This window comes from Cygnus olor, chromosome 1 (assembly GCF_009769625.2).
Source record: "Cygnus olor isolate bCygOlo1 chromosome 1, bCygOlo1.pri.v2, whole genome shotgun sequence".
NCBI lineage: Eukaryota > Metazoa > Chordata > Aves > Anseriformes > Anatidae > Cygnus > Cygnus olor.
Genome location: NC_049169.1, coordinates 27,987,236 through 28,009,735, shown reverse-complemented (window position 1 = coordinate 28,009,735; position 22,500 = coordinate 27,987,236). Strand labels below are relative to the sequence as shown.

At 35.4% G+C, this 22,500-nt stretch overlaps 1 protein-coding gene across 8 annotated transcripts in view; it reads left to right on the top strand.

Moving 5' to 3' along the window:
- FOXP2 (forkhead box P2) overlaps positions 1 to 22,500 on the top strand; it is a 439,155-nt gene that overhangs the window by 409,603 nt on the left and 7,052 nt on the right. For 7 of the 8 annotated variants that reach the window (XM_040550418.1, XM_040550425.1, XM_040550441.1 and 4 more), the window contains 2 exons: positions 82 to 151; positions 996 to 1,159. In XM_040550418.1, the coding sequence (XP_040406352.1) occupies positions 82 to 151; positions 996 to 1,159 (234 nt within the window). Of the gene's footprint in view, positions 1 to 81; positions 152 to 995; positions 1,160 to 22,500 lie in introns of those variants that run through there. The other variant, XM_040550454.1, reaches the window with a different exon arrangement.

Below are 22,500 nucleotides of genomic sequence, written 5' to 3'. Positions count from 1 at the left end.
TGAAACACCAATCCATTAACCCAGTGAGCCAGCCAGGATGTCTGCCTGTTTTTTAAACTTTGAAAAATCGTTTATTTTCAGAAGCCCAACGTTAGTGAAAAACATACCCACCAGCTTAGGCTATGGAGCAGCTCTTAATGCAAGCTTGCAGGTAAAAAAAAACAAAAACAAAAACAAAAAATCTTTTTTTTCACACATTATGTTATTACATGTGAAGTATTTTATTTCTTGTTATATTATTGTATGGAGTAGCTTATATTTATGTTTATGTGAACGTTATGGTCATCCTAAATAGTTGGGTTTATCACCCAAGTAAGTTGTATTACCTAGCGCTGCAAGAAGTACTTGTTCTTATTCATGCTACTTTTGATGTGAAGAAGCAAGAAGGACACCCTGTGGCAAAATCTGGAACACTCAGTTTTGCTGCAAATGTTAGATTGATAGAAGCTCTTGCAAATGCATGTGGATATGCATTAATATTTATCCAAGCTGTCATAAATGATTTCACATCATAGTGTTGGGGAACATGGTGCTCATGGCAAAAACTTTAAAGTTTAATTATAATATATAATTTTTATGCAGAAGAGGCAAATGTCAGGACTTTTTTATTTTGAGTTAAGTTCTGGTCATTTTTTAAAGTATAGCAGCTGCCTGCATTACAAAGGAGCCATACATTGTGTGGAAGGGCATAGGGGTTAAGTGTAGTTCTAAGTCAAAAAATGATGTAAAACTAAGAAGTACTAAGAATATCAGGACATGGAATAATAATGGAAAATAATTAAACATATGTAAGAGAAATAGTAAACCAGAAATAGAGATGCTGTTACAGTCTGAATGTATAAATAACTGGAAAATGAATAAAGTCCTTCTGACCATTTCTACAGCTACTCAAAATGAGCTGCTTTGTGTGTGTACATTTGTATGTGTATGAACATTTAGAAGTGGTTTGTATGTGTGAGGACTGAGAATTTTATTTTTGTTCTTCATTTTGCTAGGCTGCACTGGCAGAGAGTAGTTTACCATTGCTTAGTAACCCAGGATTGATAAATAACGCATCCAGTGGCTTACTGCAGGCAGTCCATGAAGATCTCAATGGTTCGCTGGATCACATTGACAGTAATGGAAATAGCAGTCCGGGCTGCTCTCCTCAGCCTCACATGTAAGTGCAGTTCGCATACTTTCAAGAAAAAAAGTCTTAGTCTAAGAACCAATATTACTCGAAAGTGCTTTGAAACGTAGGTAAGTGAAACACCTGGAACTATGTATTTGAAACTAAACATTTATATTAAAACACTTAGATACTTCTTCATTTACTGTGTAGTAAGATTGGTTTTAAGCTTTTTTTCTTCAAACCTCTTCAACTTGCTTGCAAGCATTGAATGTAGAACGTGCATGTTGGTGTTAGTTGTAATTTTAACTGTGAGTCTCTAAACCATTTATGAACTGTAGTGGAGATATTGCCCATTTACATAAACCGTAAAATGCAAAGTTTAACTGTTGCCCACAGTTTACATAGAAGCCAGTAAAGTGTAACTTTTTGCCTGTCTTATAAATCAGTGTAATTACATATTCAAGTTTAATTACTGGTGCGTCTGTATTGGCAAGGTTTATATGTTATATTTTATGCAAGACTACGATTCCTATTAATATTTAGCAGCTAACTATATCATTAATTACTCTAAAATCTTTCCCCTACCATCTTTTTAATGGAGCTGAGAGAGTGGAAGTATTAAAAATTGATGTATTGTGGATTTCAGAAATGTGTCTGAAGCTTTAGAAATGCCTGGTCTTAATCAGTGGTGTCAAATGTGGCAGTTTCTTGTTTACTAAATAGTAAAACATGTATCTTGGAGGTATTGTTTCCCAGGTTATTTATATAATAATTAGCAGTGTGATATCTAAGTAGACTTAGTTTTAAGTTTACTGTAGGATGATTTTTAATGTGTGTATACAATTATGGTCATAGTGTTTTCTGTTTTTAAAGTAGATGATCCAATTTGCCTTTTTTTCATTCCATTTTCTCTTTCACATTTTTAATGTTAATTTTAATTTCTGGAGTGGGATATTTAGCAGTAATGGTAATTGAGACCAAAATCTCTTTTTACTTATGCTCTGGTGTGTGGAGAATCCATTTTGATCTGACCTTTTTTAGGGGAAATGTATTAGAGTTTTTCTTATGTTTGGCATGTTAATATATCTATGATCAAATAGAGTTGTTTATTGTCATGCATTTAATTGTTTTACTGCACATTTATTCTACTTGCCTTTGAAAATAATACACTGTGAACATTAACGTATTTTATCATGTTCCAAACCATTACTTTTTCAAAATGGAAAAATTTGTCTTTTGGAAGTGTCTTTAGATGTATTAAATAATACAAAAGAAGTAATAAAACTTGAAGTAGAAAGAACATGAATATATGCTCTTGAGAGTAACACTACTCTAAAACAAGTAAAGTGAGCAATCAGACAAAAGTTTTTATATCCCATGCTTTATGCTATCAACCATGCAGTGGGTAGCTTGAGGCCTTTTACTTTTAGCAGTTCTCCTGAGTATGCTAATGCTCTCTTCCTGTATAAAATGCCATGACAATAAAACTTTAAAGAGCAAACGAGTTAGATCATGTGTGTTAAAAACAGCTACTTTACAGAAAAGAATGACACTTGTTATCAAAGTTGTTTTGTAAGTGTTTGGCAGAGATGTTTACATATCCTGTGTACTGTCTGGCATTCAGCTGGATAAACTGAGATGTCTGTGCATATGATTATGTAGATATGGCTACGTTTATAGCTGTGTTTATAGGTACATATTGTAGCAATTCTTGCCTGTAAAAACAAACAAAACCCTTGAGTTACACCCCAACTTGAGCTTTAGCCTTCCTCTCTCATTTCTATATGTTGTTTGTCAAAACTGGCAATTTCAGGACTTGTTGTGGTTACTGTTTTGAAACTGTCTACATGTCGCTTAGCTCTCAATTGAAGTAACGGTGTAAATGTACCAAGATACTACTGGAGAAAGAGGTTATGCTTGTTCAAGCCTTACACCAAATATAGTGCAAGATTACTGGTCTTCTATGAGACTGTGAACTGTCAACCAGAAGATGCATACTATGTCTGGTGTGCTACTCACTTGCTAAATGTTTGCCTTTTCCATGCTTAAAGAGATGAGAATATGAAAAAGGGAATGTAGTCTGCAAGGAATTCTGAAAAGTCATGGAAGGGAGGGGCTATTGCAGGAGGCAGAGGAGGAAGAAAAAAGAGACCACCTCTTCCTGCTTCCATGATCATGTTTAGCAGTGCCCCATGTTTTTGCTAATGTACTGTTACTTAAAGTGGGAAAAAAAAAAACATAGGGAAAGCACGACAGAAGTAAAATAAATAATGAATGTAGCAAAAAGTGAAGAGAGGTTTTAAACTTTACATTTCCTACACAGATTACATAATCCTGATTTATTCTTGAAATCAAAAATAGTTAGTACTAGTGAATAATAGTGAAAATAACTTGTATTTTGCTGCCACAAGCAGCCACTTGTATCTTCCCCAGACGGTTCTCCCAGGAAGTCTTGCTGTTTCTCTGCTGGAGGAGTGTTCTTGGTGGTGATATTCACCTATAGGTGCATTCACCTATAAAGTAGGTGGCTCTATTAGTCTTTAAGTAGGCTTAACCTGCGTCTCCTGATTCCCAAGAAAGTGTACTGGTCGCGACACCAGGAATATGCTGAGCAGTTACTGCCTGCCAATGTTGCCAGGAATGACAGAGATGGTATTAGGGGAAGAGGCAGTAGGATGTGGTGCAATTTAGGGATCAGAGCATTCATCTGGGAAAGGGCAGGGTCTGGATTCTAGATCAAGATCCAAGGGGTAAATGTTTATTTGGTATTAGACCATCAGCAAGAAATACAAAGAGTCCCAGTGGCAGAGTGAAAGCTAAGTACCTATGTAAGTTATGCATATAGTTGTTAGAAATGAATTCTATATTGAATATTCTATATTGAATATTGAATTTAGTTTTACCAGATAAATATATACCAGTGGAAATTTCTCATTTTGGTATGTTTATATTTTTTAGTTTGATAAATTAAATTTTATATACATAATAAAAATTGCATTTGCATGTTCAGTAGTCAGTGTATCTGTGCTTTGAACATGAGAACATATCAAAGAAATTGTTTTCTATTACTGTATAATACCTTAGCTACTTGCAGTCAGAAAGAGAAGAAAGTTGTTCGAATCTTTGGATTTGGACCTGGTCCTTTACATTTGATTTTCAAAAACAGTGTAGTGAGAGCAATTACAGTAATCAACTTATCCATCTGTGTATGGATGTCTAACATAGGTGGGTGAATCTGCTTACTTAGAAAATAGTCCCTGGTCATTGACTAGAGAAAAACAGTAGGAATATAAATTCAACTAAATGTTAACATTCAAATGGTTAAGTGTAGTGAATCCCAGACAGTATATTTAGGGCAGTGGCACTTTAAAAGCTTTCCAGTTCTTGCCTTGGTTAATGATATATAATCTGCTCTACTTCTTATACTTCTTGAACACTTAAATACTGAGGTAACTTTTAGGTGATCAGTATAACTATGGCTTGGTAGTTAGAATATCTCATGAGTTAATAATTATGTAAAGCATCAGAAATCTTATGCTGCGTGCTTCCCAGTTTCCATTTCTAGTCTGATGAAAGATGATTCCACGATCCCATGTGCAGCATATCACTGGTGGGATCTCAAATCCTAGATTTAATTTCTGTCTTTCAAAAGAAATCAAAGTTCTGTCTGTGATTATTCTTCAAATCCAGTTTCTGGTAGGTTGATGTGGACATCAAGTGCTCCATTCTTCACTGAGGGATAAATCTTCAATGAGGAAATGCTTTACTTATTGTGGACATGTACTGTTCAAAATTCCAATTTCCTCTAATAGCAATTGTCAAAAATCAGTGCTGAACAGTGTTCTTTTCGTTGAAATCAATACCTAAGACTGTTTCTTTATTTTTTTTTAAAGCATTTGGTATGGACCAGAATTATAGGGCACTTAAAGCATCTGTTGTCCATGTGTTTATGTTTTGGCAAATGCATCACGTGAAATTCCTTTTTACTTAACTGTATAAATTTGGTGGGGAAAAAAAAAAGTAAACTGCAAAGCTGATGGCAGGAAAAAAATAGTAATCGGAAAACATGGAAAATTGTAGACGGAGGAAAATGTAGTCTCAACATAGGAAGCAATAAGGTGGTTATGCCATTCTGTTACAATTCACTGCAGCTCATTTAATAAGAGGAGTTAACGAAGGAGATAGGGAAGTTAAATATCCTGGTGAGGTTTTGTGGAATAAGGCTGTTGTCATGTTTTTCTTGCTGCTCATGCTGTATGAGAGCGTAGACTGATGACAATGCATCTAATCTCTTATATTCTTAATTGAATTATAAAAATAATCTAGTTCTTAACAGCAAATCCAGAATCCTGAAGGTAATGGATTTCATTTTATTTTCTAGAATTATAATTGTTGGTCGCTTTTTTAAAAGTACAATGAAAAGCAAAAGTAAGTCTTGAGAAAGTTACTTGTTAAAATATGAGTTCATATAACCTCATATGACTATTATGTTACTGAGTGAGCTCTGTAAGACTGGAAGTATTTGAAGCCAAATGTCAGGACACACATACATCCCATGATCTTTAAAGCTGTTTTTAGAAAATGTTACATCACGTTCTTGTGAGAAAGAATAAATATTGTCCAAATAAACAAGAGTAATAGTCAATCTGAGATGAATTAGAAAAATGAACTTATCCAGTGCCATCGTTCATCTTCAGTTCTGTCTCTGAAGAGATGAGTTCCAGCCATCTGTGGTTTCAGTCACCTTTTCCTTTGTATTCTGCTGTCGTTCCCAACCTTTCTGCTTTACCTTTCCCACTCCTGCCCTGAATGGATCATTTCTCTTTGCAGTTCTATCTACATAATCATCAAACTTGTTATTTTTGTTCATACTTTTTTATCTTTAAATTTTATTCCCAGAGGCAAATATGATTATTCTACTCTAAGATCATTTACTTTTGAGGTCCTTCAGTTTGAAAGCATTCCATTGTCAGGTTGTTCCCATATCTGATTATTCCAGTCCCCTACTGTTAAGCTTTCACACCACTTACAGTAGGTTACCTATCATTCCAGTTTTAATCCCTTTCATTCCCTTGTTTCTTTAACTTCATAATGTTCCAGTCCTCTGTCTTTCCTACTTTCCTTTCCTTTTTTTTTTTTTTTGGGGGGGGGGGGGGGAGGGAGGGGAGAGGGGGGAGAGGGGAGTGGTATCGTTACATTGTCCCACTTCATGATCTCTTTGCATTTACCTTGGAGGCTTGTTCTGTTCTAGGACACTGCTATGATCCAAATCTCTTCTTCATTGTATAACACTTGACTTACATAAGAAGTAGAGGAAAATAAACTCTCAAAACACATCAGTTAACAGGAATATAAGCATTATTAAATAGGTGAGAAGCATGTAATGGAGCCAACGAATGTAGTAGCAATTGCAGTGTTTCTGAGTATCCTTGTTCATCAAAAAGGCCTCACTTAATCACATGACATTTTAACACCTGCTTAATTAAACACATTTTTATTTATTTATGAATCTTAAGGAAGATAATGGGGAAAGACTTTGCAACAACTGATTTTTATTTTTTTAAGTGGAAAGAGTAAGAGCTAAGAAGCATAGGATCATAAAGGTTACAGCTTTTGTCTGAGCATATTCCCATTGAAAGAAGTTCCATTGTAAGAATAAGCAATGGAATAATTTTGGCTTTGCCTAGCACTACAAAGCAAGTGAAAGTGACAGGCAAGTCCAGCAATTCAACGCTTTCTCATATTGTTTTCTTACCATTTAGTTTTTTTAATCTTTACTGATTTTACGGATCATAAGACAGTGAACTCCTGAGTTGTGACTGTGCCTCCTGCTATTTGTACAGAGCCAATTGTATGTAGGTCCTAATGGAAAAATAAGTAAAGATGTTCTGATTAATAATATTTTTCATAATTCCAATTGACATAGCTTTTCACATGAACATTTTCCTAAATATTTATATTCTCCTATTTTTTGATTTTGCATTACTTTACTTTTCAATCCATTTTTCCTCTACATTTTGCTTTGGTTCATCAATTCTCTTATCTTTCAAGACCGATGTTCCAGTCCTTTATCATTTCCTCTTTAGCTTCTTAAATGTTACATGTCTTACTTTGGATCAGTAGTTGCTATTTCTTCTTTATATTATTCCAACCCCAATTGTTGCGCTTTTACAGTTCATTCCCAATGCTCTTGACAAAAAGATCACTCCAGAGATACAGTGCCTTCAGCTGAAAAGTGTCAGATCCCCAAAGCTTAGCTTGTAGAAGTTTGTAGGCTCCTGCGGGGTTTCACAGACTCTTTTTGGAAGCTGTATTGCTGAAAACTTTGTGGCCCTGCTGTCATAAATTCTCAGTGTATGGATGGACAAGGTATTTATGCTTTTCACATAACAAGTATGTATAAGAAAAGGGTGCATCTTAAATATTGCTACAGATGTTAAAAATGTTAGAAGCTGTACAGTTGTGCACCTAAATCTGTCACTGATATGGTTCTGTAACACACTTGAATTTAGTTCATAAGAGATTCCTGCTGAAGTACAACACAAAAGCTGAGATGGTAGTGCCATTAACAGTGTATTTCTAAAACCGTGTGCATGGTTTTCGATTTTATCCACTTTGCATTTGGGTTTAGAATAATGTTATAAGCCAAACTTTTTAAAAGTAGACCTTCTAAATAATTTTTGTAGGTACGTGTCCAAATTGTATCTTTACACTTAAGTATCGTGTAAACAGTCAAATAAAAACATACAATTATAGCCAATTGGTAATGTTTATACCAGTAGTTTAATAGGGTTTTATATAATGATCCATACATTCAGGCAGAGATTCACTGAAAAATCTGGGACATTATGCTGGGTAAGGGTTATTATTTGGCAGTTATTTAGTCATTAGCATTTGTAGAAAACTCTTTTAACACAGATCTTAAGACTAAAATTTTCTATACAATCTTTTTTTAAAGAGTTTATAGAAAGACTATCTCAGCGTGAAATCCCTTGTGTAGAGCCCGTTAAAATAATCAAATCTCAAGATAACTAAAGGTATGATTATACCTAGTAAAGTCCATATAACCTAGTAAAGTCCATATACAAAATCAGTGTTCACAGTGTTCTGGCAAAGTTCAGTTGGGAAAATGTGATTTTGGCATCTAACAGCAGTCTGCGATTTAAAACACTGCTGGGAATGCATATGTATAACACACTGACCCTTATACAATTTCTCAAAGGATTATAGTTGTAATATTCTTCAGGCCTTCCAATTGTTTTTCCCAACTAAATAACAATATTAAATGTATTTCTTAAATTAGGCCGAACAAACCCAGTAGTATTCCTCCTTTACCCGGACTTATCAAGTTCATTTGTTCCACTGTATCTATTAATAGCAGTTTAATGATGTTACACAGCCTTTGTATGATCACTGCCTCTCACTAACCCTTTTCAAAGACATCCATAAGCTTGTGGTTAAGATGGATAAGGGGAAATGTTTCTTTGCAGTGTTACGTTGTGATAGTAGTACTCTTAGTAATTAGGGGCTTCCCCCAACTTTTTTATTCATTCCCTATTTCCCCCCCTTTTCTTGTTTCCTTGCAAATTTGGCATTATCAGTCATCACTGCTGAAAAGTGTTCTCTGAGCTTTTATCTTCTCCTGTTCTAAGAACACAGGAAATAAGACTCATGTTGTGTGCAACCATGTCATACAATTTCCTCCTAAATTTATCATAGTTCATCTCAAATTCGAAAGCCATTACAGAACTTCATTCCTTTGATGGTAAGCCATATTCCCATTTCCAAATATATTCCAATTTAGTTTTACTGGTATACATTCTACCTTATATAGTCTTTCTCACTCCTGCTGTTTATTTAAGTGTGTTATAGTGAGCACGCTGAACTTTGAGTCTTCATTTTGGTAGGCCATGTAGGCTTTTTCTGATATGGTAGGCTGTTCATTCTCGTTATCTTTCTAGGGGCTGTTCAGTAAAACTACTGTTTGGATTTATTTTCATGCACAGGTGGTAACTGAGTTGTTTGAAGTATTCCAGACATAGTTGCATATAATGTTTCTTCTTTCTGTCTTTATGGGGGAAAAACATTTTAGCTAAATTTAGCTCAACCATTGTGGTTTATTTTTACAGTACAGTATTAAAGGATAGGCTGGGTATGCTGTTGTGGTAAGGTCTGTACAAAGGCAAAACAAAAAGGATTTTCAAATCCCTGCCTCATCTCTTGCAGTCTCCAGGTAATAATTGAATTGTTTAATTTTTGAAAAACATCTTCAGATACAGTTTGAATAGAAGCTGTATATTACTTACACTGCTCTTACACCACTGTCCTCATTTAGAATAGCATCTTGCTTTGTTTAGAGAAGTCTTTGACACAATGCCAGTTGGCATTAGACTGACCTTTTGGTTTCATGTACTTATAGTGAAACCATGACTGGTAACAGTGAAATTGCCTTCAGATGAGCACCCATCAAGTAGTGTTTGGTCTGTTACTATGAAGGTTGTTTTATCCTTGTTTAAACAAATTGTTCTTTTTCTATCCACCTGGACTTGCTAGAAGTACAATTTAAAATATAATTTTATTTTGTAGTTAGATATTCGTAGATGTAGTAATGAACAATGTAATGCACTGTATATACTACGTTAGGCTGGAACATACTCCTCTTTGAAGCAGAAATCTGCATTAAGCATAGGCCAAAGTAAGCATAGGTAAGAGGGAGGATATATTAATATAGGCCCCTTGATAACTCAGATATCTCCTAATCAGCTCAGTCTGCAGGCAGAATTTATTTGTGTTTTCCTGCTGAGGCCACGTGGATATAACATATTCTTCAGATGTGTTGCTCTTCACATCCAAATCTTAAATATGTAATTGCATAAAAATGGGAGGTGTGATTAGCATTCACGTGTTGTTAGAAATGTGGTGAAATGCTTTGAAAAAAAAATAAAATAAGCTTGAAGCATTACATGTAAGAACAATCGCTAGTGTAATTATGAGGTGGTGATGACTGGTATAGCAGTCATTCTTAAGTAAAGACTCTTAAAATTGTAGCTGATGACCAGCTGAATGTATGTTGACAAAAGTATGTGGTTGTGAAAGCGTACTTAAAAGGAATGTTGTGTGTAAAAGTAATCTCTATCCTCCACCCAGTTCTTTTGTTAAGACCTCTAAGGGACCGCTGTGGACAACAAACTTCAAAAAAGGCACGATGGATATATTAAAAACAAAACAAAAAACACCCAAACAAAAATAACCAACCATGGGAATAAAAATAGTCAAAGACAACTCATTTCTTATAGTCAGGGTGACTAGTCAGTGTAGATCCTGATTCTCATGTGACTCTAAAAGAATATAGGTAGATTGTCAGAAGAAGGCTGTAACTGTGGCAAATCTCAAACAGCAGAAGCATGGGGGCAAGTGAGGCATCAGGCTCTTAAGATGATGACACATCGTCTTGGGTCTTATTTGTGGGCTCAGCCTACCTTTGTTCTTCAAGAGATGATGAGATCAGTGGGCAATCCTTGCCATCTATCTGTATACCGTTCTCCCCACTCCTTTGCTGTGCTAATTTAGTAGAGAGATTGGCCTTTGCTGAAGACCAAGGAGGGACTAAAAATAGGTTTATTAGTTGAGAAGAGAGAAACTGAATGGGGAAATAAGTCTTCAGAAAGCTGTTGTAGGGAAGATGGGAATGAACTTTTCTGTTAGGAGTAGGGCAAGAAGTAATTGATTAACATTTCAGCAAGGAAGATGTAGGCTAGCCACCAGAAAACAACAAACCTTTCTGACTGTAGGATAGAGAAGTGCCAATATGTATACTAGCACAGGGAGACTGATACTATAGGCTTCTGGGAATAAATCAGAGAAGCATCTGTGAGAAGTGTTTTAGGTATAAATGATTCTGTTTTGGGTTACAGGAAGGGGATGGAAAGACAATATGACCTTTTGAGGTCTTCCAACCTTTTATTTTATTCTTATGATGTATGTGAAAAATAAGGTGTTTTTTTTCAGGTATGCCATTTCTTACTAGAGGCTGGCTGAGACTGACTGAGTCCATTTACTTTGTAATTTGGAAGAGCTGTCATAGTTAAGTATCTTTAAGCACTCCTAGTTTTAAGACTGAATGAACCTTGGCCTTACAGAAAAATATATAGTGAGCATAAGATTGAACTAACGTGAGAAATGTCAGCTAGGGCAGTGAAGACAGTCCTACATAGGTAAGTTTGACCCATTTGTCCCTGCTGAGTGTGACATGCAGACGTACTTGTTAAATGCTGTCATAAGTTATTTTGCAAAAAGCAAGCAGAAGAGATGGCCATTCTCCAGAGTTGTCCTGGAAGGCAAAGCTAGTTTCAGTTCAAGTCCTAGCTCTTAAACACTGAAGGAAAAAAAAATCTTCAATAAACTTAATATATGAGAAGGAATCATTCTGGTAACACCCTGCTGAAAGAATTATCATCAAGCATACTTGTGAATTAAGATTTTTGATGAACACTGTCCATAAAGTAAATGGTACCAGGCCTAGCTACAAGTGTAATGCTACTTAATCCCTTGTTGCTGCTTCATAACAAAATTTTCAGGTTGCACTGTGGAAAAACATGGTTTAGCTTATAAAAACTCACAAAAGGGTGTTGGAAGTTTTATATAGGCTATATGTATGTTAAGATATATTAAAAAAAAAAAAAAAAAAAAAAAACATAGTACAGTTCAAATTCTTTTCGTGGTTCACTGAATAGTCCTCCAGATTTTACATAGAGAACACTTGCCTGCTCTAATCCGTGAATAACAGATATTTAGTTGTTGCTGGTAAAAAATGTATACTTTACACAAAAACTTAAAACTTCACAACCATTAGATACTACATGGCAGATATGTAACTTCTTTTCTTACAATTTGTTGTTATCAAGCCTGCTCTTCTTGGATTGTTGTTCAACAACTCCTCCAAAAATTCGAACACTCACGTTTCTAGTATTTCATCATTTTCCTTCCAATTTTATCTTAAAAATTTCTATGTTCTTTTTTCCTAATCCTTTTCTTTGTTTAGCATGTTAACTTTTGACGTTTGAACCGCACACAGTGGAGTTCTTGAAAGACATTAGAGGCCTATGCCTTAAGGTAAATTCTAGTCAAGTTTCTACTTTTTGTGGTTCTATTACAGAGCAGATGCATTTATTTAGGCACCAAAGGAAGCAAGCCAAAGGCAAAGCTGAGAATTTTGGTCACAGTCATTAGAATCAGAAAATATATATTAAGGTCATCTTCTTAATCAGAACTTGCTTCCTAAAAATTCTGATCCTGTAAAGGCTAATTGTGCATGAGTTTTGAGTTGCATTTGAAATGGAAAGAAAATATATTGCTAATATCAGTTTTTCGGTAAGATCCTTTCTTTCACTGCAGTAAAAGCAAAGATTTTGTATGATTATTTTTGCAGTTAGTATTATTAGCATTCATAGCTGATAATATATAAGTGCAGATCAGGTATCCTTATTTATTACCTTGGCATTTTCTTGTCAAGTTTAAGTATATATATATGTGTGTTATTTTATTTTTTATTTTCATTATTTTTAAAGACCTAATTAATTTATTATCAATTTCATTAACAATTTTTAATCAGTTATCTAGGGTTTTTTGTTGGCTTTTTTTTCCTTAAAGGGAAATTGTCATGTGGGCATCAACAAATCTATCAGTAACTTAAGTTTTTTATTCTCTACAAATTTATTTTTACAAAGCTATTTTTTTTAAAGGAAGTGTGAGGTCATATGAGGCTTTGCTTTTTAAATTTTCAACTTTTTTCAAATCTGATTCATTATTATAAAGCTGAAATTCTTCAAAAGCTTGTTTTACATGTTTGCCTTTTCATTCTCATTTGCCACCAATATCTGTTTTTTAATTTTGCTTAGAATAGAAACCACAAATTTTATGTCTCTAATTTAAGTGAACCAGTTTGCATTTTGATGCGGTTGTGCAGAGCCAAACCGATAGAGAAAGATGTGCCAGAACACTGTCTACAACCATTTTAGGAACAAATTTATTGGTATATTTTGTAGATAAGCAGCACAAAATCGCCCCTGAGTTGGGAAGTGCTGTGATATAGAAAGGAAAAAGGAGAGGTTTGCTTATAATCTCTGTGAATTAATGGCTGGTTTGCTTCTGTGGTATGAGGGTCAGTATCTGTTAGAATATTTTCCTATAGAGTAATGGTAAATGGCATGTCATAATTCTTAAATGCTTGTATATTTTAATTCTATTAAATAATGTTGTCCCAATGAGCTGTATAACTTACTGAGGATTCTCACTTTTTTTTTTTTAGTGGTAGCCTTGTGCTTTTTTTATCATGAGAAGAAATTAGTAGTGGGATAATTGTAGTGATAAAGTGATCATGAAAGATGCCATATTAAATCAGTTGACCCTTAATTATGTGTAAGGATAAAGTATGAACATTTGCTTTTTTTCCTGTATTTTACCTATTTCCATATTTCTAGTATATCACTTCTACTCATGTTTCCAAGCTGTTGATTTTTCTGTGTTGACTGTAGTGGCAGATAAATTAAATCGTATCAAAGCACTCTTATAATTATTTAGCGTTTCCTTCTACGGAAATGTATACCATGCCACAGGTCACTTTTGTTGTTCTTTCTTGCTTTTGAGATGAGTAATAGCTAACAGGTAATCAACTACCTTGAATATACTAGTTGAAGTGATGGCCTGGTATAACTATATAAGCATGTTTCATTCAGTACTTAAAGGGGGCTTATAAAAAAGATGGAGAGTGACACTTTGACCAATGAGATAATGACAGGACAAGGGGTTTTAAAATAAAAGAAGGGAGATTTAGATTAGAGGTTAGGAGGTAATTTTTCACGCAGAGGGTGGTGAGGCCCTGGAACAGGTTGCCCAGAAAGGTTGTGGATGCCCCATCCCTGGAGGTGTTGAAGACCAGGTTAGATGAGGCCCCGAGCAATCTGGTCTAATGGGTGGCATCCCTGCCTGTGGTAGGGGTGTTGAAACTAGGTGATCTTTGAGGTCCCTTCCAACTTGAGCTGTTCTATGATACATATTTTCACTGTCATTATTCTCTCCCAGTTAGTGTAAACGTACTGGCATTGGACTTCTTCAGAAGAGGTGTCACTGAAGAATTCCTAACAACACATTTCCTGAGCACTTACAGTAAATAGATACGTATAGGTAGTATATTTTTAATTGTATTTGTCAACAATAGATTGATCTGCCATGGATTGTCAACTTTCTTAGTTTTCTCACACTTTTGTCTATGACTAATGTATTATTTTGTTACTTCTGTTTATCTACTTTGATATTAATAATTATATTAAAAACATAAATCAAATGTAGGATCTTAGAGAATTCTCACTGTTAACCTACTTCCATGTTGTGAAATAATCTTTTGTTCTTCTTTTATCTTTTCTTTTTATTATTGGCAGAATTTTATCTCTAATTTTAGTAAGAGATTTTTGAGATTTCTCATGAGAATTTTCTAGTAAAAATATATCAATCAGATCTCCTTGTTTATTGTTGTATTGCACTCAGAGCCCTCTAAGGGCAAGTAGAATTAGTGGCCTTATATATACTTGTTATTCCACCTCATTTGCATGGAAGAAAAATACGTGTTTCAAAATGTGTATCACCTTTGGTTATTCCCTCTTCTCCACGAGCATTCTGTCAGATGCATTGCATGTTTCACTTACATCTGGTGTGAGTAAACTTCACAAGTGAAATCTTGACCCTAATGAAGTCAAGGGGAATTTTGCTGTTGACTTAAATGAGAGCTGGATTTCATTCCAAGAAATCATTTTTCTTCATATCTGTGGCTTTTCCTCATTTCTTATTCTGCCTTCAGTCACTCCTAATCTCCATCTGATATTTCTTGTGACTGTTTACAGCCACATTTCTCAATTTTAGTTCATTAAAATCTTTTTCTCCAAATAAGGAGCTCTCAGATCTGGAATCTTTGTACAAATTTTCAAATATCTTATGAAGTCTTAGCAGTCTACAGTATTAGCAAAATTGCTAAAGTTGAAATCTGGAACCTTTTTGTCTGTAGCATACGAGCAAGAAGATATTTTCTTGGTTGTGGCAGAACTTATTGGCAATGTCTTCTCAGCCAGTAAGTTTCTAGGTGATTTTTTTTTCCTGTAATAGAAGTGTAATGTCTTAATATTTTCTGCTCTTTATATTCCAGTGAAATCCAAAAGGTACAGGTAAAATAAACCTTTTCTTTGTGGGGTTTTGGTATTGTTGTCTTAATTGTTTTTACCTCCATTTCAGACACTCTATACTGCTTGTGGCATATTCTTCTCTTTAAAATAGTACCATGTGGTCACTTCACATTTCCAGATAACTAGTATCTTCCTGCTGTCCTCCTCCCTCTGATATTTGAGATGTGTAAGTACTCAGAGGAACTTTTCTCTTCTGTATTCATGCTAGATCTTCACTAATTAGTAATTGTTCTTGCCTTTTACTCTGGTCTTCCATTTTCCACACCTGGGTAGCATATGATTGTCTTTATTTCTTCTGGAATATAAGAATATGCTGGGACCTATCCTGTTAACAGCTTTATTGATGTTCTAGAGGATGGACTGTTCTCTCATCAAATTTGAAGATAACATAAATTGGGGCGAACAAAGGATACTTGCGAGGATAGGATAGCAGTTCATAGGAACCTGGATGAGTTGAAGGACTTGGCCAAGAGAAACTTCAGGAAATGCTAAGCCCTGCACTCAGAAAAGAAGATTCCCTAGTGATGGACGCTGGGATTGCCTGGCTGGGGAGCAGCTCTGATGAGAAGGACCTGGGGATGTAGGCAAAGAGCAAGCTGAGTGTGAATCAGCATAGATACCTAGCAGCTGAAAAGATCAGCAGCATCCTGGGATGTATTAAGAGCAGTAGAGAGCTAATAGACTGAGGGAAATGATTATCTCCCCCTGCTCAGCACTTGTTAGATCACATCTGGAATACTGTCCCTGGTTTTGGTATCTCAAATGTGGGGAAAAAAAGATATTATATAACTCAAGTGTCTTAATACCACCAAGGTAGTTGGTACCAGCAGCACTTGCTCTATGAGATGCTGAGGGAGCTGACCTTGACCACCCTGGAGAAAAGACAGCTTTGGGGTGGACCTGATCATCAGTACCTACTGGGAAATTAGCAAGAGGATGGAGCCAGGCTCATTACTGTGGTGCATGATGGTAGGCTGACAGACATGGGCGTAAGTTAAAATGAGATATTCAGACTGGATGTAAAGAGAACCCTTTCCTCACAAGAACAGTTAGTCAGTAGGGTGGTTGCCAGAGACGTTGTATAGTCTCCAGCCCATCCTTGGAAGTTTTCAAGACCCAAATGGGTAAAGCCCTGAGCAAACTGGTCTTGACCAAAAAGCTGTGTCGTCTTTGGCAGGAGGTTAACGCAGAGATATTCTGATGCCCCTTCTGACCTAACTATCCTGTGATCTTAAAGTGAGTATATCTTCATAAAAACACACACACACACACTGAGAAGAAGCAACCAGTCTTATTAGCAACCAAGCTCAAAGAGAAAGGTGCTTTGGGTTTTGTGTTACAGACACCAGTAGAGTCATATCAGGTGTTTATTGAAGAGATGGATGTTACAAATGTCAGCAACAACTGAGTTTACATCTTCTTAGAATATCACAAAAGAAAAGTTGTGTGTACAGGACCAGTTTTGTGCAGTCGGTAATGATGGGGTAAGTCCTAACAGGACTTACCAGCCTTTTATTTTAAAATAATCGAGGGGAAAGCATGAAGAACTGTAGATTAATTTATAGTGACTGATAAGATTTCACCAATGCCTAATATAAATGGGAAAGCAGGTCTTTAGTTGTACAAGTTTTAAAGGCAGTAGTAGATTTATCCAAATTCATTCTTACTTGCTCCTACACCTTGATGTGCCAGAGGCACCTTGTAGACCATAGATCATTAATTCTGTCTTACGCTGTCTCTCCAGTGATGAACTAAAAATGACATACTTTAGTGGCTTAACTAGTTGTTCCAATGCACTTATATCTGCTGTAAGAGTCTGCAGTCGTGCCTGCCATGCTGCCAGCTATGGCCATTGCCCCTCTTTTCCATCTTAATACCAAGTCAGTTCAACTTGAAATTCCACCACGGTAGACTTGAATTTCTTAATAATGAATAAGATAATAGATATGGAAAGAAGTATATTTTGAAGGTATTTAGCTTCCAGTACATAGTTTCCGGTATATTGTATCTTCGCTTCATCCTTAGTGAAGTGAGGTAGTGCACCCATAGCTGCCTGACAGGGAGACATGACAATAGGACCATCCTCCCTTTCTTACTTGAAGCTAGAGATTAGTATATAGGCATTATTTTATGTAGACATAATAGCACTTCAGTGTTTCAGTATATGTGATAAATACATAGAGAAAGTGATTCCTGATGTTCAAGGAAAAATAATAATGGATTCTGTGACAGCTGTAGCATTACTGAACTTGTATTTAATTACTCATCTAATATGCTTTTTTTCCTTTTTCAATATTTGGATTAGTATCTCCCTAAATGGTTGTACGTATTCACGACAATAAACAGCTCACTTCTTAAGAAAAATAATAAACTTTTTATAATAGCATGAAATTGTAAAGAGACAAATGTATTGAATAGAAGTAGATACGTTGAAAATACTGTAGGATTTAAGGATTTGTCTCCTTTTGCCTGTTGAAGCAAAATATAAGAATTCAAGTTCAGAAACATTGGATTGGAAAGGAGGGTTTTTCTTTTTAGAGTGCTACAGGGTATTCTGCAGACCTAGAGATGGTACTAGCGAGATGAGATGCAGCTTTCTCTGAGGAAATACTGGTCCAGATCTTCTAGAGAAAACAACTGTTCTGTTTCTTTTTTGTTTACTACATTTACTACATATAGTGATTATTATTTCTCCAAATAATATTTGGTGGTTTTTGTTTAAGAAAAGTCTATAAAGATAGCTTTAAAAAAAACTAGTAGGTCTGAAAGAGAAGTTAAATAAGCCTCTGAGAGACTTGAAGACATAATCTAATTTATTGTCCTTTATGCCAGTGCATACCAGAGGAAGAAACTCCCTGGTGTTACTGGCTGCCTAGGTCACTATAGCAATACAAAATACCTCCATTTGCAACATAATTAAAACTAAGTAAAATAAATCACCCTTTAATGATTTTAGACTGATTATTGCAACCCTTCCATGGAATAGAAATTCACTGAAATGTCTTTAAAAATTACATGGCTTGCTACAGACCATAAGTATATGGCTACAAAGCTCAGACTAGACCCATTGAGCTAGTTAACTTTTCTCTCTCAACATCTGCCACCTCTTCAATACAAAGCCAAGGACAAAGTCTTTTCAATGCCTGTCGTTACATTGACTTAAGTGTCTGAGAGACCGCATCTCTCTCGATCATGACTTCCCACAGTACTTTCCTTTAAACGATTCTAGCATAACATTAAAGATTTTGGGTTGTCAACAATGTTCAGAAGACCCAGAGATAACCTGTAGAATTTGTTCCACTGAGAAGTCTGAAGTGGTTGTAGTACTCACTTCCCTGGCTGCTTTCAGAATCAAACGCTGAACCCCTTTCCATTTCATACACATGAGCAATAAAATAATTGTTTTCCATCCCATAGAATGGGATGAAAGAAATACAAGGAAACTAAAATTGTTATATCTCTGTTTTGGTAGAGTGCTCAGGTTTGCTGTGGTAACTCAGTACTGATTGTTACAAAAGGCGTTTTCTGATTTTGTATTTTTTCCAATGGAAAGTTATGTTTTCTGTTCAAAGCCTGGGATAAGCACATGGATTTCTACTACCATAATACAACCTTGTTTACTGTAATCATTTGTATTTTGCTGCCCTGTGTTCTCACTGCTGTTTTGCTGGTGTTTGTTTCCCCTTGCATTAAAACTGATGTGATGTGAAACCTCTGTAGAAAACATGCTATCCATAATTGAAAATATTGTATCAAGTATCTTTTCTTCTTGTTGACACCAGTTTAACTCAATTTAATTAAGAAATCATGTTCTTGGTTATAGGATCTGGTTGTTTTCTTGTCAGCAACAGCATGCATTGTAACATTTAAAAGTTGAATGTAACATTTGTTTTGTTGCTATTGCCTAGATTTTAGCAGGATTTTAGTAGCTATAACACTGTACAAGTTTTCCCAAGGCAGGATCAGGTTAATCTTGTGCAAAATTCAAAAGACACTTATCACATGACTCATTGTGGGCTTTAGGAATTTGGCTTTGTCTCTAAATATTTGGGAGTTACTTTATACAATCCTTCTTAGAAGATATTTATCCATCAGCTTCCTGTTATCTTTTTCCTTTGAAGCCTGAAAGCTCTTCTCTGGCAGTCTACAGATAGTCTTGATGAGGCCCTTGTAAGTGTCCAGCAACTGTTACCTGTCTCTTGGCACCTGGCGGTTGTTCCAGTTAAATGCTGTAAATTATAGTGTCCTTAAGGATATAGTATGCATCTGAGAACACGAGAACTGGAAGTTGTAGTTTGCCAGTTTCAAAAGGGGAGAGCAGAAATCTGTGTAAAGCTGTAAGGCATGCTGAAAGCCTTAATGGCATGCGCAAGAGTGAATGTTTGAGGCAGTCACAAAGACAGAGAGACATCACGTTCTTCGAATTATGAGTGAGGAAGATGTATTCTGAAGCTCTGCAACTTATTGGAATCTTTCAAAACTAAACTCGGTGACAGATCTTTTTAAGTATTAAAGAAAGTGCTGGGGTACAAAAATTTCTCTTATAACAGTAGATTCACCAGTTTTAAAGGAGGTGACCTATGGAAATGACTCTGCTCATTTATTTATGTCTTCATCAAAAAGCTTTTTGAAATAATTTAGAATCGCCATACTTTTCTGTTACTGCTATGGACAGTAGCAGTAACTTCTCTTCCTGTTATGCAGTATTGTAAGTATTTTAAGTATTTTGAACTCTGGTGGAGATACAGGTTGTTGGCACTTCTTTAATACAAGACAGCTATTCTGATGCAGCCTTTCCAACATGACACAGTAATAATACATTGCTAAGTGATTACCTTATCATCCCTTTATCCTACTGAAGAGTTAGCAAGGACTGAACTCAATTGCTCACTGTGTCTAACCTGTTCATAAAGGCCCCTAAGGATGGGGACTCCAAGGCTCCCCAGGCAACCAGTGCTTCGCTGTCTGTGCTAATTTCTAATTCCGACATTTGATTTGTTCTTGCTATAGCCTAAGACATCCTTTTTTTTAGCCTGTCTTCATAGAACAGTATGTTCTAAACCTCTACCTGGATTTTCTCCATTTACCACATATTTGACATCTCATCGTCTTCACTGATGTCCTTGCATTACAAAAAGTTTTTTTGTTTTTTTTTTTTTTTAAGATCATCCTCTGTGTCCTCTAGGTCATTAATAAATATGCTGGCTAGTTCTGAACCAAAGATTGGGCCATCAAGGAGCTATACTCATCTTAGAACACAAATTCCAGTTATGTAGTAGTTTTCGTCAGAAGTCTGTAAGCTATAACGTGTTCTTAGACTATTTGAATAGCACACTTATTAATGAAAAGACACAATGCATAAATACTTCAGAATTTGTTTAAATACTCAGCACTTCACATGGGAATATACATTATTACACTGTTCCCCTTGTATAATAAATGGGTGGCACAATTTTGCAGATAAAAATATTTTAATATGTATCTATTTAAGAACACACATTTTCATATTAGTTGCATAATACAACATACCAATCCCAATATTTTGCTCTTTATGTATGATAAAAGTCTTTGAGATAAGAATACATTGAGCAATTTATAAAATTGGGTGTTCAAATCCCATTTTGAATATGGTAAAACAACAACAAACAAACTGATCAGGCCATTTTTGGTTTTCATAGATATTTTGTATAGTTGCTTACTCCTCAGAACATTAATAAGATAGTAGACATGGAAGATCGATTACATCTCTATCCAACATGCCTTAATTTTGCCCCATCTTTGATTTCAAAAAACAAATTCTAAATTTCAGCTTCAAGAGCCTATGTGTTTTTATTTGTGGTTATACTTCCAGAAAGACGTGTTTGTATGGCAATATTTTCAGGAAGCTGGTGCTCTTAAGGTACTGGTAGAAAAGCCTATGGTTCTGTTTGTTTCTAATGGATGACTGATGACTGGAGTGCTTGATTTTGGTCTTGATTTACTGTTGATCTGGATGAAAGTGTAGTTGAATAAATGAACATTTTTATGTCCTCATTAGTCTTCTAAGGTATTAATTCCACAGACTGATCATCAAAATAATCTTTGAACTGTCCATACAAGAAAAAAAAAAAAGTCCTTAATACTCAAATTACACCACAAGAGAAACTAGTATCTTAACCTGTAATGCGTTTTAATGGACATTTCTTGTTATCCTCCCTGTTTGCACAGTGGCTGCACTCCAACCCCAGAAATGTAATAAATACATCTGGGACAGCACGCTAACAGAACTGAACTAATTTGGTAAAAAAATAAAAGATCTGAAGTCAGATTTTTTTTTTTAAATACACAAAGACAAACATAGCAATGAAGGAATCTGCTCAACATACCAATGAACAACATTCAGTGACTAGGGAGCTACATGGGGGACAGAATATTGTAATAATACTGTTTACAGTATGTGACGAATATGATACTATATCATGATTAAAAATCTTGAAAATTTCCATCAAAAACTTTGCCACAATTGTGAAGAGAAAATATGGAATTTGAAGCTTAAATGGAGCTCCAAAGTTCTCTTCAGCACTTATAAATACTTGAGAAAAGATACAAAATAAATAAAACTTATCAAAAGTCCCTTAATTTCCAAGGCACATAGTCAGATGCAATGTCATAAAAAAGGATGAATGTTTTTTTCTCTTTATTAAAGAAGACACTTTTTTATCACTGAAAAGCATTTGAAATCATTGCTAAATGTCTCTGTGTTCCCGTGCAACCTGTCTCCCAAACAAACAAGAACAAATACAGTTAAGCTTAGCCGATTGAAGCACCTTGTTGCCTGTGGGTCCTAACAGGTATATTCAAATTTAGTACCTTCTATGCTGAGGTAGATACTGCATGACCTTAGCTTCCCATAGGATGTTCTAAGCCTCAGGTGTCTGCTGGAAATGTTGCAACAGCGAGACATAAAAGATTAGTCTTAGTTTCCATTTCTACTTCTTTATGGCAGGGTAGACTTTGCAAGGAAAATCAAGCAGCATGTCTTGTTCTTCATTATTGTGAAGAGCAGTTACTGCGTAGTAGCATGTTGGATACTGACCCAGATAGTAATCCAGTAATCCTTGGATCTTTGTCTTGGATTCTAGCTATAAGGAAGTTATGGCTGACTGATAAATATTTGTT